Here is a 16,935-nt window from a genome sequence, read left to right on the forward strand (position 1 = left end):
ACCCTGTAATGAAAAAAAAATATCACCAAATTATCACAAGTAGTAATTTAAAGTGATCATACATTTCATCCGTAACAACTTACAGCTTAATAGAACTAAAATAATAAAAAATGAAAAAAAAATACATATTACTGCAAAAACATCAACATTGACAGAATAAGAAATGCATACAATAAAAGCAGTAACCTCACTGCAATCCATGCCTCCAAATACCCATTTTAGTTGGATATACATTCCCCAAAAAAAATCCTACAACCAGAACACTTCAGAAAGAAACTGTTAGACATGTTTATCACAGTATGATCAATGGATGAACAAAATATATTAACATTTTGCAAAATTGCTTATTGCTTTCACTGTAATTGGAACAAAGCAGCATGAACAGTAATCAGGGTAGCCTAATTGCTCATAGGGAAAACAAAATTAATCCTTGCTCAAGGTTGCCTAATTGACCAAAGGGATAGACAGAATAAGAATAACACAGTATGTAATGGCAACTGGTAACTTTATTGCAACTAGAAATTATTATATAAAATGATACATTATCTACTCCTGATACATGTCTCATGGATGGGAACTAGTTTTTAGCTCTACCTGACATAGAACAGAACCAATGGGATGGTCTGTTGTCCATTTTCCATCTGTTTGTTAGCACAAGTTTGTCATTGCTACACCTAAACCATTTAGAGGATTGTCATGAAACTTTACACATGTTTATTCCATGGTCTGGTTGGTCCTAAAGATTAACTTAGCTGCTTGGACATCCAACATGGTCACACCACAGCAGCCATTTTAAAAATCTTGTTATTGTTGCTCCTGAATGGATGTAATATCAACATAGGATTTTTGCTAAAAGACTTCTTATGATGTCTAGTTGGTCCTAAATAAAATGGTGTCAATCTGACATCCAATATGTCCACACTGTAAGAACTTTCTGAGTGCTGCTTCCCAGAAAGTAAAGACTATCTTCAGGAGGCTCATCTTCTACTTGGCTCCTCAGTTATCCAATATGGCTGCTTGAACACCTTGATCTTGAATGGAAAGTCATATTGACCAGAAGACTTCATGGTGTCTAGTGGGTCCTAATTGAAAATGGTGCCAATCTGATATCATGGCAGCCATCTTGAAATCTTATTTATGTTTCTCCTAAATGGATATTGACATGAAGTTTTCACTAGACAACTGATTATGATTCAGTTAGGCCTGATCTGAAAATGTTGCCAATCTGAACTAAGATACCAGTAGGACCAGAATGGCAGCCATCTTTGTTGTAGGTCGCACCTTCTAAATGGTACATCGTATCAATATGAGGTTTTCATCAGAACTTTCATACTATCAGGCAGGTCATGAAAGAAAATGATGCAGATCTGGCATCCAGTATGGTCACTATTTTCTACATCTTGAAAATCTTGTTATGCTGCTTCTCCAGATTTGACGGACATAGCAACATAGGGTTTTCATCAACAACTTTTTATTGTATTTAGCTGCTCTTAAATGCAAATGGTGTCAAGTCTTGTAGCAAATATGGCTGCCACAATAACCATCATGAAATGTATTTATCCTCCTGAATAGATAGTTACACTGGCACAGCGCTTTCACCAGAAGTCTTTTAATGATGTCTGATTTGTCCTAATTATGCCTTTCTTACACAGCAGCTAAACCTAATCACCGAGAAAACCTAATTAACCGAGAAAACCTAATCATCAACAAAATCAGAGATGGTTTCAACAGACAGCAATTAAAAGAAAGCATTGTCTTATGTTGAATTCTTGAGAATTCTTTTGGGACAATACAGAATGTGTCTTATATTTACAGAGTGAGGCAGGAGTGGTCTTGTTGTTTAAAATGTCATGAATTATGTAAATCTGCCACATACTTTCAGAAGTAGTGATGGGTTTGTTGTTAAGCTTACAATGTGAAAATTGTTGGTGCATGTATAGTAATTTCGAATTATTATCTCTGGTTCTTTGTCCCCCACTTTATGTAGAAAAAAATATTGATTGGATATCCATCCTTCTTTCCACCCATCATTCAATCGTTTCATCGATCATTCCATCCAATTATCCCATTTTTGTTTCCACGGAATAAGCTCCTTAATTTTTATTGGAGTTTAAATACATTTTGAATGCAGCTTGATATTGATTATACCCTGTCTGAATTGTATCGTTGGCATTGTGATTGTGCCTAATTATCGGACTTTAGCTTCCACATAGGAACTCCCTTAATTATTGACAAGCCCACATTACTTGGAAGCATAGTATAGCAGTCACTTTTCTGACAGCAGTGGTGTCAGCGCAGACATTTTTTATGGTTTTGGTTTCAGTTTCTTATGTGCATGTTTCTTAACACATTAACCCCTAGCAACGACTTAACGGGGCAGGAGGTAGTAGCCTACTGCTGAACTCTGTAGCGTCATAGTCATGCACGATATACTAAAGTGGGTGGTATTATAGAAAGGTAGACAGATGTAGCTCTACAATAATACCAAATAATCTGGAATATCTAGTTGCACTACAAAATACAGATATAAAAAAAAACTAATTTTTTGGACCCGACTTTGTTTAACCCAAAATTCGCCCGTGGTCAGAATCTGACTTTGTGTCCTGATTTTAGACTTCTTGGTCTCAGATTTAAAGAAAACCGGTACGAACTGCAAACAGACAGATGAGCCTTTGCAAAAAGTAGGATAAGATGAGCATTTGGAATAAAGAGTGGTCTCCATACAAAAATCATGACTCCGTTTGCAAAAAAAAACAAAAAACTAAAAAGAACTCCAACTTTTACCCTTCTGCTCATACGCAAGTCAAATAGCCAATGAAAAATGATGTTTCTAACACAACTAGGCACTATGTTAGTGAAAGATGACCGGGGATTTGGTGTTTTCGAGTCTATTCAGAAATAGCTGTTAAAATGTGTTTCCTACTTGATTTTCAGGCAAAAATGACAAAAATATCCAGAGGTTAATGTGTTAAACTCTTAAATTCTCACACCAGACATGAATCATTATGATTCAAAAACAGTTTATTCTTTGACATGCTTGCTGACTCCTTTTACCTTGTGTCAAGGTCACATATGGAGATAATACAATGTTACAGTTTTGGACCAAGTGTTTTTCTTTTGCTTATATTTTTTAAAGATCCTTGATTAAATCCTTGATAGGTTTTCTACATACTTGGGAAGAATCATTAATAAGCTAAGACATTTCAGTATGTGACATGTAGGCTTGCCCTTTTGACCTTGGAGTCAATTTCACAATCACAGAACCTTTGCTTTGTATTAATTGTTGTTGAGATCACATTAGTGGGAAGTGAGAGATAGCATGACTTTTCCAATAGCATTGTCAACAGCTTGTTATGGTATTGGTTAAGGTTTTGCATAAATCTTCTTAACCCCTTCATGAATCATTCTGAAGCTAAGACAGTTCTTTCTTTGACATTCTCGCTCACTCCTTTTACCTTGGGATCATGGTGACTCTCCTTGAAAATGTGCATTTAGTTCTGATTAGTTTTTCTATTAGTTTATATTTGTTAAACTTCATGATGAATTTTCTTCATCTTTTATTCTGTTACGTGCTTGTTCATTCTTTAACACTGAGGCAAAGTCATAGTCAAAGAATAATTGAATTACGGTTGTTAAAAATCATAATGTGTTTATATTTCCTAAACCACTTAGTGGATTTTCTTCATATTAAGGTTGAATCCTTATGAACCTAAGACATTTTATTCTGTGACATGCCCTCTTGCCACTTTGACCTTTGGTCAAGATCAAAGTCATAGAAATTTTGTGTTAAGGTTTTGGTTAAAGTTGTTTTATTGAATTGTATTACCTGAACCTAATGATGGACTTTCTTCATACTTTAGGCAAATCATTACAGAGCTTAAAATTCTACCACAAGCTATGACCCCATGGGTCAAGGTCACATTTTATAGCAATGATTTGATAATGGGCTCAATATGTAGGCTGTCACCTTCACATTAGATTTCAACTTAATTTAGTATGCAGCATGATTTCCAGAAGACTTTAGCTGACTTTGATTATCATCATTACATCCTAATTAGTAACAGCACTGACTTTCAGATCTACAATTTCATTTCTATACAGTGTTGCTTGATTATTATTGAATTTACTTTATATAGTCACTTATAGTTCAAGTGAAGCAGCAAACAAGAAGGATCCTGATCTGCAATAGCATAATGCACCTTCAGACTAGGGCCTATGTTGTTTGTTCTACTGATTACTCTTAACAAACTGCTCAGACCCAGATCTGCCAGCACATTATGCATTGGCAGATCTAGGTCTTTACAGTTAGCAGTTGAACTTGACTTATAAGCAAGTATATACAGGAAGCCAGCTTTGTCATGCTGCATGATAATAAGCAAACTGTAGCAGAGTTGGGCTGTCTATGTACTATGTAATCCTTTTGCAGAATTTTGGCTTGTGGTTGCAGATCCTCCCAATTTTAAGACCTCCTTTAATTATATTTTACATTCCATCCAAATTTTGTTTTATTGATGAGACCTTGTCTGAGTTGAATTGTCAGCTTTGCGCATACTGATTACCTAAATCCAGCAATAATGGCTGCTAGGTCCCTGCCAGATCACTGTTCTAAAGAAATCGCACTCTTAAGATTCTTTTGATGTTATTTCCTTCTCCAGCTGTCAGATGGTATTTGGTCAGTAGTATTTCATAATCATTGAATGAAGGAACAAAAAAAGCATTCAGTTAAATAAGGCATAATTTGCAGTTTCAAAAGGAATAGAATGTTGCCCAGCCAGGGTCAGGAGCCAGTCAGTTTCCTGTCATTACTTATTAAAATAAAATTCAGAAACTTACATTGACCTTTATTATAATTACAATACAGCAGTCTTCGCCATCTTAGTCGCTGCTAACAGAGTTAAGATATTATTGTCTCATTAACCATTTTTTCATAATCCTATTTTAAGACTGGAAAGCTATATTTTGTCTCTAATAGGACTGATTTTAATTCTTCTTTGCTACTAAAAGCCCAGAAGTTTCTGACATTCATTATCACAAAGCAGAAATCAATAGCTCTGTAAGAAAAGGCAAAATTCAGTTCTAGGATTACAGTTTAAGATATCCAAATTTGGTCAATAATTGAAGTCCCACAGTTAATATCACCTCATTATCACCTCATTTGGATTAAAGGAAAGAATTAATACATGTATGTTTCTACAAAGAAATCCTTAAAGGGATACTAATTGATAAACAGGAAAGAGTTCATTCTGGAATAGAATGAAAGAAAGATAATTCCATATATACTCAGTTACAAGTCAAGTCCAACTGCAACCAAGATAAACCTTGATCTCCCATCATATTAGAGCCTGTATTATTTGTTCTACAAACTACACAGACCTAGATCTACCAGTCCATTATATTATGGCATGTCTGGGTCTATGCAGTTGGAGTGTGTGTGTGTGATTTGGATTTTTAACGTAGCTTTAACAAAAATTTCGGATGCGGCAGGTTGTGGGTTAGATCCCCGGCCGAGTCATACCAAAGACTTACAAAAATGGTACCAACAGCTGCCTTGCTTGTAGCTCAGCATTATAAGGTTAGTGTATGGACTGGTTTGACTGGTGTCAGGATAATGTGACTGGGTGGGACATCATGCTACATGTCTGCGGCATGATGCCCCATTGTTAGATATCACTCTAAACTGTCACACTGCAGACATCATAGTGATATGACTGAAAAATTGTTAAAGCAGATCACAAACACACACACATCTTCCCTCTACAAAGCAGGTGAAAGTTTTTGTACAGTCATCATTGTCAGCATTGGCATTGGGATCCAGACAGATTAAAGCATATACACATGTACAGCCAAAACATATTTCAGCCATTGTTCCTACCAAGGTCCTAGGCAACAGTTTGGAGTGAATTCAGATTTTATAGCACCTGGCATGGCAGAGGAGGCAAACTTAGTATGCACATGTACTATACTTGCACATCGTCAGAAGTTAATTTTTGTGTCCAGTTTACCTACTGTACCTGGAATCATGAAACTTGGCAAGGAATGCATTCTCATCACAAAAGTAGATCACGCTGATCCATTGTTGATACATGGTTGACTGGTTATATTTTGTGTTTTAAGCTAATTTCTTGAGCTCTGTTCATCCTACAGTAATCAAGTGAGATGATTGTATGCATCTCTGTTAGAACCACCCAGGTAACAAAAGGTCACTTGGACCTATCTTTTCATAGTTTACTGGCTTAGTTGTTTGTGTTAGCTCATAATCACGTGGGGTTTTTTTTGCATCTTGATGAATGCTACACCCTCATCACAAATGTAAGTCCCTGTTATCCATATTGCATGCATAATTGACTTTCAGTTAAATTTTGTGTTTCAATTGATTCTATTAAGTTGGATGATTGTATACATCTGTTAGTACCACAGCCATACTAAGAAAAGGTCACTGACCAAATAGTTACCAGACTCAATAGTTACTAAGCTGTGCATATTGTTTGCACTTGGGATAAAGACAAACTCTATTGGTTTGTGGGGTCAAAGGTCATAAAGGTCACATTGAAAGGACTCGAAGTGACTCAGGTCTTTCACCATATACAGTCACCAAAGTCTGTGGATAGATTTGACTTTTTGAAAGGAAGAAGCTAAATGATAATGAGTTCAAAAGCTCAAAGGTGACAGTCTCTGTGTCCAAAGAAGGACATATTTCTTGACTAAATCTGTTTTCCACCTTCTACTGTTAGCAGACTTGTACTCGGGATAATTGACTGTGACTGAAGAAGAAAAAAATGTTCCCACACAATAACTTAAGTCCCCCACCATGTACAGTTACCGAACTTTGAGTGACTTAACACTTTGAGAAGGAAGAACCCTATTGGTTTGAGGATCAAAATGTGATTTAAAGGTACATGAGGTCAATACTGTGTTCTGAAAATTCAGAAAGATCGATTTTTCTTAAACTTGCATTGATGAAAAATGCATCAATACATCACAACTTTCAGCTAAATGAAATTCTAAATAAAGTTATGTTATAGACAAGTCAATTTTGGCGGGAGATTCTCCATTTCGAAATATGTGGAGAAATTTGTAAATAAGGTATGAATTAAAGGAACATGTAAAGGTAGGACTTAAAAATCTTAGCACATCTGGATGAGTTTTCAGCATGCATTTTGAGAAATTTGCATGAATCACCCTGTGCATGTCATGGAATGACCCTGATAATATATGCACCCAACTACTAACTGTTGGCATGGAATTACAGATCTGCTGAATGATAAAATGGCAACAGATCTGAGTCTGTTTGCAGTTGGTTTTGTAGGTATACATGGTCAAATACAGCAAGTAAAAAGCCAGCTTTTGACCAAATGAACTAGAGCATCGTTATCATCCTGTATATAAAGAGGGGACCAAATGAACTAGAGCATTGTCATCATCCTGTATATGAAGAGGGGACCAAATGAACTAGAGCATCCTCATCATCCTGTATATGAAGAGGGGACCAAATGAACTAGAGCATCCTCATCATCCTGTATATGAAGAGGGGACCAAATGAACTACAGCATCCTCATCATCCTGTATATGAAGAGGGGACCAAATGAACTACAGCATCCTCATCATCCTTTATATGAAGAGAGGACCAAATGAACTAGAGCATCCTCACTATCCCGTATATGATGAGGGGACCAAATGAATTGGAGATTCCTCATCATCCTGTATTTGAAGAGAAGACTGATTGAATTGGAGATTCCTCATCATACTATAATTCCAATTTTTATAAATTGACTGTTTTCTGTGCTTTGATTGGATGTAAACAGTCACGTGATACTTATCTATAATTTTTTACACATCGATAAATTCTGCAGACTACTTTTGGTTCCCTGTTACGAGATCATTTGATGTGAAGTTTTATCTATATCAATGCCTTGCATCCTAATAATAATAACAACAAGATCCCACACACCCACTCCTGTGATTTCTGATCAAAAATGACAAGCCACATCTTAAAATTGACCACTAGAAGTAAAAACAATATAATTGCACAGACCTTCCTGCATTCGAACACTAGCCCTTTTTGCCGAAGAAGGCATATGTCAGGTTTTAGAAGCCCATTTTCAAAAATTATTGCATTTCACCTCGACAACATGTTACAGCAGCGGTTATTAAAGGTCAGGGTTAAATGTCAACCAAGGGATGTCACTAAAAATGGACATGATTTTGCTTTTGAAAGATCGAAATGTGTAAAATGTAACAACGACATTGCTATAACAACACGTGCTATACACAAGCATAATTGTCAAAAAAAAGGAGGAAATACTCCTAGTTTAAGCACAACAACCTTTTTTTACATAGTAAAATGATGATCATAACAGTATATCACTGACATTCTACCCCATGTCACAGTATAAAGAGTTGATCGCTGAATCTTGGCTAGCGAAGATGGCTATGTATTCTATCACAGTTAAGAGGCTAATGAAAGAAAACTTTGATGTACATAAAAGTGAATGTTTCGTTGGTTAAATCTGCTGATCTGATGTTAGAAAAGAAGTAAATTGGAATCGATGTATACATTTTACCTAATCACTCACAAAGTTTACATAAAGTCCTTTGGACTTTATTTACTTTGTGAGTGATTAGGTAAAAGTTACACATCAATAAATACCCAACCATGATCATATCCAATGGTACCAATTCTGTGTGTTGAACCATTCATTAGAAAATACATAAATAAATAATTTTCATTGGAGATGCTATGTCTAGTATTAATCCCACTCCCTTAAAAAAAACATTCATTTTTTAAAGTATGTTAACCAGAAAAACATTAATAACATTGACTTATTTACTTTTCCTCGCATCTTTTACAGAATGCAAAGTTTGGAGAAACCCTCTAAATTTGTTCCGTGGGTCAGAATATCAGCGATACACATGGGCGGCGAATAAAGAGCCACTAACATACTATGACATGAATTTGTCAGCACAGGATCATCAGACATTCTTCACATGTGACACAGATGCAGGAAAGCCAGAATATGAAAGTAAGAAATAATGTAAATAAAATAATTTATTTTTAAGTTTTAGCTCTTCAGGTCATAGGCCAGAAGAGCTTTTGGGATGGCCTGTTGTCATCATCCAACTTCCTACATCCATCTATCCATCTGTTAGCGTAAGTTTGTTATTATTAATCCTCCTAAATTTCTTGGAGGATTGCCTCGAGCTTTACACACACATGCTTCCAATATGGCAACCAGAGCAACCATCTTAAAATCTTATCATTACTCCTTCTAATTGGATGGTCTCATCAAGCTAGGGGTTTTCACAGAAAGATTTTGATTTAATTGAATCTAAATGAATTGGTGCCAAGCTGATGTCCAACATGGCTAGCATGGCAGCCATCTTGAAAATTTTGTCATTGCTACTCCTGAATGGAAAGGCATATCAACATGAGGTTTTCACCCAAAGGCTTACAATGTTTAGTTGAACCTAAATGAAAATGGTTCTGCTCAGACATTCAGTATGGCCACCACATCAGCCATCATGAAAACCGACCTGCCAACCATTAATATTTTGCTGCAGGACTTACAGAAATGACCTGTATAATGCGGTGTTGCAGAAACAAAGCGAAAATTATGGAAATACAGTTGTTTTTTTATAAATTCGCATACTGGTCTGTCCGTGTTTGGATCCAGACGTCATATGAGATAAGTGGAGTTGATCAGGAAACCAACAGGAGTACGTCAGATGCTGTAAACTAAATGTATTTTTTGATGCAAAATGTTTGTATGGTCAAGACGTTGCTTATTTTCTAAAAATGGCAGCTAACTAGCAGTACTTTTTCAGGATGAAAGGGATAATATTAATAAACCCATTAAAAAGTTTGAATAGTACAGAAGAATGAAAAAGAATATTATATTCTTGGAGGGCAAAGCAGGAAGGGCAACAGTTGCTTTTTGTGGACATAATGTGTTGATTTGGATATGTCATATGGAGGGAAAGATGATTGCTGTTGCCTCGGCCCATGTGAAATTACAAAATTTGTTAAGAATTACATCAAGTTGGTAGATTGCAAGAAGTCATTGAACTCCATAGGGTTTGGAACTGCTGTTTGTGAAAATGTGCTGGAGCTAATTAAGGTAATGAGCATTCTTGACAAACGTTTTAGATAAACACAATGTTTACTATGTTTGGATCAGTCTTGAATCACACTTCTGGGCTTTTAAATGCATGTTTTCAAGCTTGATGTGGACTTTCACAAGAAGACTTCTTATGTCTTGTTGTCTTGTTGCTTCTAAATGAAAATGATTCCACTCAGACATCCAATATGGACACCACCATGGTGGCCATCTTGAAAATCTTTAAATCGCTACTCCTCCTGAATGGATGGCCATATCAGCATGGAATTTGTTTTCAAGAACCTTTTAAGATGCATAGTTCATCCTAAATGAAAATGGTGACCAATACAGCTGCAACAGATTACTAGTCTTCATTAATAGAAAGTCGTATCAATGTGCATTATGAACCTGAAGTCTATTTTTGATAGCTAGTTCTTCCTGAATAAAAATATTGCTTATCTCACCTATATCCTGGCTTCCACGAAACAAACAAAAAATGTTATCTCTGATTCTCCAGAGTCATGTCAACATGGGTTTTCACCAAAACTTTTCTGATTGGTGTGTTGTTTCTCCTAAATGAAAATGGTGATGATCTTGCATCCAGTATGGCTGCCACAGTGGCTAATTTGAAAATCTTGTCACTCTAGAATATCTGAGATGCTTTCAACAATCAGCAGTTAAGAAGTAGAAATGGTTTTACCTTGAATTCCTGGAAATTCCCTTTTGGACAGTAGAGCACAAGTCCCTTCTAGGGACTCTTGTTTATTTTTAAATTAAATTCTTTTGACAGAAATACATATTACCAGCACATACACATCTTATGTTTGACAGACTGATACATACATCCATCCATCCATTTGTGCTAGCAGTGGTTCATATCATCTGGTAAGTGCTCTATTTATTCTGGTAATAGTGTATGATAATATGGATTTAAACTATCAATACAAGATGGTAATAAAATTAAAAAATAAAGAAAATTATGCACAATGACCAAAAATATTCTTTTTCTTGTGGTTTTTACTTTGAGGAAAAAACAAGAATGCTTATAACATAAACCATCCCCTTTTGCCTACTATATCTAGCTAGTTAACTGCTACACACGCTCATTTAAACTTCAGGCGGGTTTAGTCTATCATGTGATATTCCATACAAGATCCTATAGTATTTACACACTCTTCTCCATTCATTTGTAATCCCCTATCAATTGAAACAACTGAAAACTGTTACTATTGGGGTCTTTAATAGAGACACTCTCCTCACTTATTTTCAGGTGCCAGGTGCCCCATGTTTGGCCAAATATGATAATAAACATGTTTATAATCATTTTTATGTATCTGGTCAAGTTTTAGTACATTTGAAAGAAAGAGAAAAGAAAACATGAATTTGTTCATTCTGCAGGATTCCCACGCTGTCGGGAAAAAGTCAGGAGAAATTATCATTTTTTGCCAACCATGAAATGTCCTTGAATTTTGCAAATATTGTGTAAGTCAGGGAAAACCCTGGGAATTTTCCGCTGCCACTTGATGCCCGAAACAGTTATGTAATTGAGTTTTAACTGAAGTGATTGTGAGTTAAATTTAACGAGTTCTGACCAGAATGTTCAGAGGTTGCTTGACATAAACACATATTGAGTCAATCCAAATGCTCAGTGGATTAGATTCATCTAGTAGACTTTTTTTCCCCACAGACATTTCTATATCCATGTCTTTTTTTACATGGAAGATATGAAAACCAGTCTAGCATCACAAGAGGCCAACAAGGTGGTGGCAAAGCTTAGCCGCTTTCTAGATGGTCTAGCAAACATAAACGTTGTTAAATCTAGTCAAACCCGCATTAAATCGATATGAAAATTATTTATTTTCTCATAAATTGCGAGTATCAAAATCATAATGTCTTTCATCTGCTTAAAGACAAATTAAAACTAGGACATTGATAAAATTTGACTTGGCACTCATGATTTGCATTGGTAGTCGTATGAGTACACAAATTTCACAACCCACATGTTCATGACCTCATAGATACCTTAGTCACATGATATCAGTAATATCCCATTTCAAATGTTGTAGAAAAAAATATTAAATGAAATTCGCATGCTGGTTATAATAAAAATACAAAATTGAAAGAACCCAAAATTACATATATTTATTCCTAGAACAACTGTCGGGGTTTTGTTGTATCATGTGACTACCATGTGAATTTGTTCTCTTTGCTTGACGAATCTGACTGGCCAGATTGCATCGACAGGTTTCTTGTCGTTCTTCTCCAAATAAATATGTTGAGAATTATATGTTCTTTCTGGTTTTTACAAAAGGTATCTGACTTTCATTTAATATAAATGAATTTTGTACAACAACATTAAAAAGGAGTGTGCTGATGATATCACATGACTATTGAGATTTGTGAAGTTGTGTGATGGCGAGTACCGGATCAGGTTTCATGCTGTAGTTTTGTCTAGACTGTCAACAGATTAAAGACATAACAATTATAATACTTGCCATTTCTGAGAAAATAAATCATTTTCCTATCGATTTCATGCAGGTATGAGTCAATATAACTTAAGTTTAAATTTTCTATGCCCGCTGGTAAGCGACTACCATATGCCACTACTGCATGGTGGCGGCAAATTCCAAATTTTCAATATGCAATTTCTCTGACCCCACATCCCAGCATAAATGCCCATGGGGGAGAATATGTGGAGGAAATCCGGTTTAGAAAATGGACTGCAATTCATTTTAAGCCAGTATTGTTGTAAAAAAATTTCAAATCTGAGCTGAAATTTGATGAGACACTATTACACAATGATATGTGGCTTGAAGCATTGGTTTCAGATCTTAAATGGAACACCAGAGAAATGGGGAAATTGTCATCCCTTGTATTAAATTAAACAACAAATATACGCCCGTATCAATACAAGTTTGCCAGGACTGGTTTATCGAATTACAAAAAGACAAGTTGATGTTACAGATAATTCAGTCCTTTTTAATACAGCAATTATAAATTTGAAGGTCTTCTGTCAAAGTTTAAATCATCCCTTTTGTAAATGTTTTTGAAATGATGGATTTTTGACGAAATCGTCTTAAGGAGTTAAGATTGAAAAATCTTGTTTGGGATTTTATTGGCACAGATAAATTCAGTGGTAAACTTTTTCCTTACTAGATAAGATTCTAATATTTTGCATTTATTGTTTTTTAATGCTGTGATAGGAAATATTACTTTGTATAACATGCATATACATTGTTAAATAATTATTTAGAAGTAAAGGTTGGAAAGGGAACAAAACCAATTTATGTTCGTTATGTTGTTTGCACATAGCATAATGCAGGTAAGCAAAGTTAAAATTTGTATTCTGTACATTTGTAAGGACAGTACATGCCAATCTAGGAATATAATCAAACTTGTTTCATGTGATACATTTTGTGGTTTTGTACATGATCATCTTTTTTGACTTAGATGTTTTGGAGAGTCTTGAAATAGAAACATCTTGAGATTTAGAAAATGCATTTTTTTAAAATCTAAAATGTTCTATAATTCCATTCAGTAATAGTCATATGTGGACCTTGAAAACATAATGTCTTCCTGGAAAAACCATGGAAATGACATGGAAATTTATCTTCAGAAAAGCGTGGGAACCATGATTCTGGAAATTTAGTGCAGCCTGCAATGAATGTTTTGCAAGCATGGACTCTTGTGTGTAGTTTAAATTTATGTATGCCATACAATCATAATGTTTTATATAGAACACAATTATCGTGATACAGTAATTTCTAGTTCAAAGTTACCCAGATCAGTTTTGTTTGAAGCATTTAGTCCCAGCTTGATGGCATATTGCTCCCACTGTAAGGACAGTCTAGGTTTTATGATGCTGATTCCAAGCAACATAAACTTTGCCATTTAGACAAGTATTGGATGTTTCATGCACATTTGAAACAGTGTTATTTGATCACTATGCAATCACTCACTTAAACTGAGCCATGCAATCAAACACCTCCTGAATTAGTCTTCGTCACGAAGCTTTTTGATGCTTTCTAATGTCTTGATGATTAATCTGGTATTTGATTTTTGCGTTAGAAAATGCTGTTTAATTCCAACCAGAAAGTTAAATACCCAGTGTATTAAATAATTATCTAGTGCTCTGAGATGAAAGCACAAGTTTGACTTTCCCAAAATAAAAATAGTTCACAGTGTACCATATACACTTGCTCCTTAGTGAAGTCCAGCTGCAGATTACACAGACCAGATCTGCCACCAAATTATGCGATGTCAGATCAGGGTGTATGCTGTCTGTTAGGAGTAATCAGTAAAACGAGCAATGTAGACCCTAATCTGCTGGCACATTATCCAATTGCAGATCAGGCCTATGTTGTTAGCAGTTAGATTTGACGTATAAGTGAGTATATACAGTAGATGTGTCGGAGACAATATCTTCCAATTGTTCTCATCACTCTGTTGATAATTGGAGGGAGAAAAAAACTGATATCAGTTTGAGTCATGCGCTGTGTTCAATAACTAGAATAAAATAGCTGTCTGGAGGAAATTATGCTGCACCTTTTTTGCTTAGTTCTCTTAAGTAGGAAGAGAAAATGTCTGAATTTCTCATGAAAACTACGTAATGCAGAGGTATAGAAATCAAGCTCCTAGCAACGAGAAATACCGCTATGCAACCCAGGCTCGTCTGGGCAGAATTTGAACCCACTTATTATGAATCTGGCATGCTAATACTGAGCCACCATGTCATCCTATTTACCGTATATTCTCAATTATAAGTTGGGTCCAACTGCTATCATCATAGACCCTGATCTACCGTATCATGATGCACAGGTAAATCAGGGTCAGTGCACTTTATCGGCTGAATACTCCATTCAACAGCATAAACCTAGATCTGCTAGCATATTATGTGATGGCAGATCCAGGTCTGTGCAATTTGTAGTTGGATTCAACTTATAAGTGAGTACATATGGTGTGACAGAATCATTCTATTTTTCAGTTTATGTCAGCAGTTAAATTACTGTCAAACTTAAATAAAGGCAGATATGGCTTAGGGTTTCCCAACATAAACTCGTCAGAATTCAATGGAGCCTAAGGCCAGTTATAAGTGAATTTGAGTCGAGGCATTATGTAAAAAAAAATTTTAATGAACACCAAGTATGAATTTTAATGACTGGCCTAAAGGTGATGAATCTGTATACTATCAAAAATAACCTTGTACTTTTTTATAATAACTCTTTAATTGCCTTAACAAAACCTTCACTTTTCATCATCTTCTGCAACTAACTGCCCACTTGATTGATTTATTCTCTAAATGTCTAAGGCAACTAGATTTGAAATGAACACTAAAATTTGAAATACTAACTACTTTATGACAAAGTTTGATAGGTACACGATTCACTGCTTGGACTAAATTTTCAACTTAATTTCAAAATGAAAGGGAAACAGTCAGTCATTAATTACAAAATTTATTTTAATTGTTGCAATCATTAAATATGTCATTCTTGTATATATCAAGTGCTGTATAATCAATTAACGCACCAAATGTTTTGACCATGTGACACTTGCACGTTAATACCTACCAATGCCATTGTTATGATATGGGCAAGATCATTGCTAAGTTTAAGGCAAAACTCCTAAGCTTGTTTTGTCATCAGCTCCTAGTGAACTAATGAAAAAAGGACAGAGGCCACTAATTAGTTTTCCACTGTGTTTCCTTCTAGCCTTCCTGTCAATTTTATGTTGTCAATTATTGCAAGCCGTGGGAAAGCTGTAATGAAGGGGAAATTTCGTGGGCTGACTGTGATCAATAATAAATCCTACTGTATATACTCATAAGTCAAGTCCAGCTAGACTGCACAGACCCAGATTTGCCATTGTATAAAGCACCAGAAGATCTGGGTCTATGCAGTTTGTCAGGAGTAATCAGTATAAAGGGCAATATGGACCTGGGTCTGCTGGTGAATTAAATGATGGCAGCTCAGGGTCACGGTTGTTTGCTATTAAACTAGACTTATAAGCAGGTACATTTCATGTATAAAAACATACAGTATTTGACCAGTTTTTGAAATTAATGAGTTAAATTACTTGAGCTGAAGTGAATAATGGAACATATGAATCAAAAAACCTTTTTTGTGAATATTTGAATAAAACAAATAGCATTTGAATATTTACAGTTTTTGGGAGACTTTTTGGAAAAGAAATAATACAGAATTTATGTTTGCAGTGTTTAACCCTTTTCTTAAGGAAAAACTTCAGACTTGCTAAATCATCAGAAATTCAAACTCCTACTCACAAGCTGTTCAAATTGTTATATTCTGAATAGTCACATTGCTTTTCAGCAAAGTCAGTAAAGCCAATTTGCATCTATCAGCTTATCCAAAAATTAAATGAATAAAATCGGCCACGTGTCTCTATAAATTTGATTGTGAACAAATGACTTCACGGATAATTTTCTTTAGATATTCAATGTATTTAACTGAGTTACTGCCCTAAATTTGACTTGGCAGTAAAGAAAAGTTTTAGATTGTACAAAGTTTGAAGATAAACTGGGAAAATAAAATCTACATTCATTTGATTTTGGTCTGATTTAAACAAAATTTACTTAAGAGCCCAAAAATGTCATTTAATTTGATTTGTATTAATGAATCCACAGAGTTTTCAATGTGACGGAGGCGTTTTTCAGTAAATACCAAAAGCAGACAAAGAAAAGAGAATGGATTTAATAGGTTTGTTGTTGTTGTTTTGGTTTAACGCCGTTTGTCACAGTCCACTCAAAACACACATATTCAGATTGTTATATAGGTAATTGTTTCAGCTCTGTAAATGTCATGACACCTAGTGCCACAGAAAATGA

General features: G+C 35.2%; 1 protein-coding gene across 5 annotated transcripts in view; it reads left to right on the forward strand.

The window, feature by feature from the left end:
• The window catches only part of LOC149787989 (suppressor of tumorigenicity 7 protein homolog), a 132,042-nt gene that overhangs the window by 74,194 nt on the left and 40,913 nt on the right, over positions 1-16,935 (forward strand). For all 5 annotated transcript variants that reach the window (XM_089974267.1, XM_089974269.1, XM_089974268.1 and 2 more), the window contains exon 4: positions 8,850-9,020. In XM_089974267.1, the coding sequence (XP_089830393.1) occupies positions 8,850-9,020 (171 nt within the window). The remainder of the gene's footprint in view (positions 1-8,849; positions 9,021-16,935) is intronic.

This window comes from Sinohyriopsis cumingii, chromosome 11 (genome assembly GCF_028554795.1).
Source record: "Sinohyriopsis cumingii isolate HCF-2022 chromosome 11, ASM2855479v2, whole genome shotgun sequence".
Lineage (NCBI taxonomy): Eukaryota > Metazoa > Mollusca > Bivalvia > Unionida > Unionidae > Sinohyriopsis > Sinohyriopsis cumingii.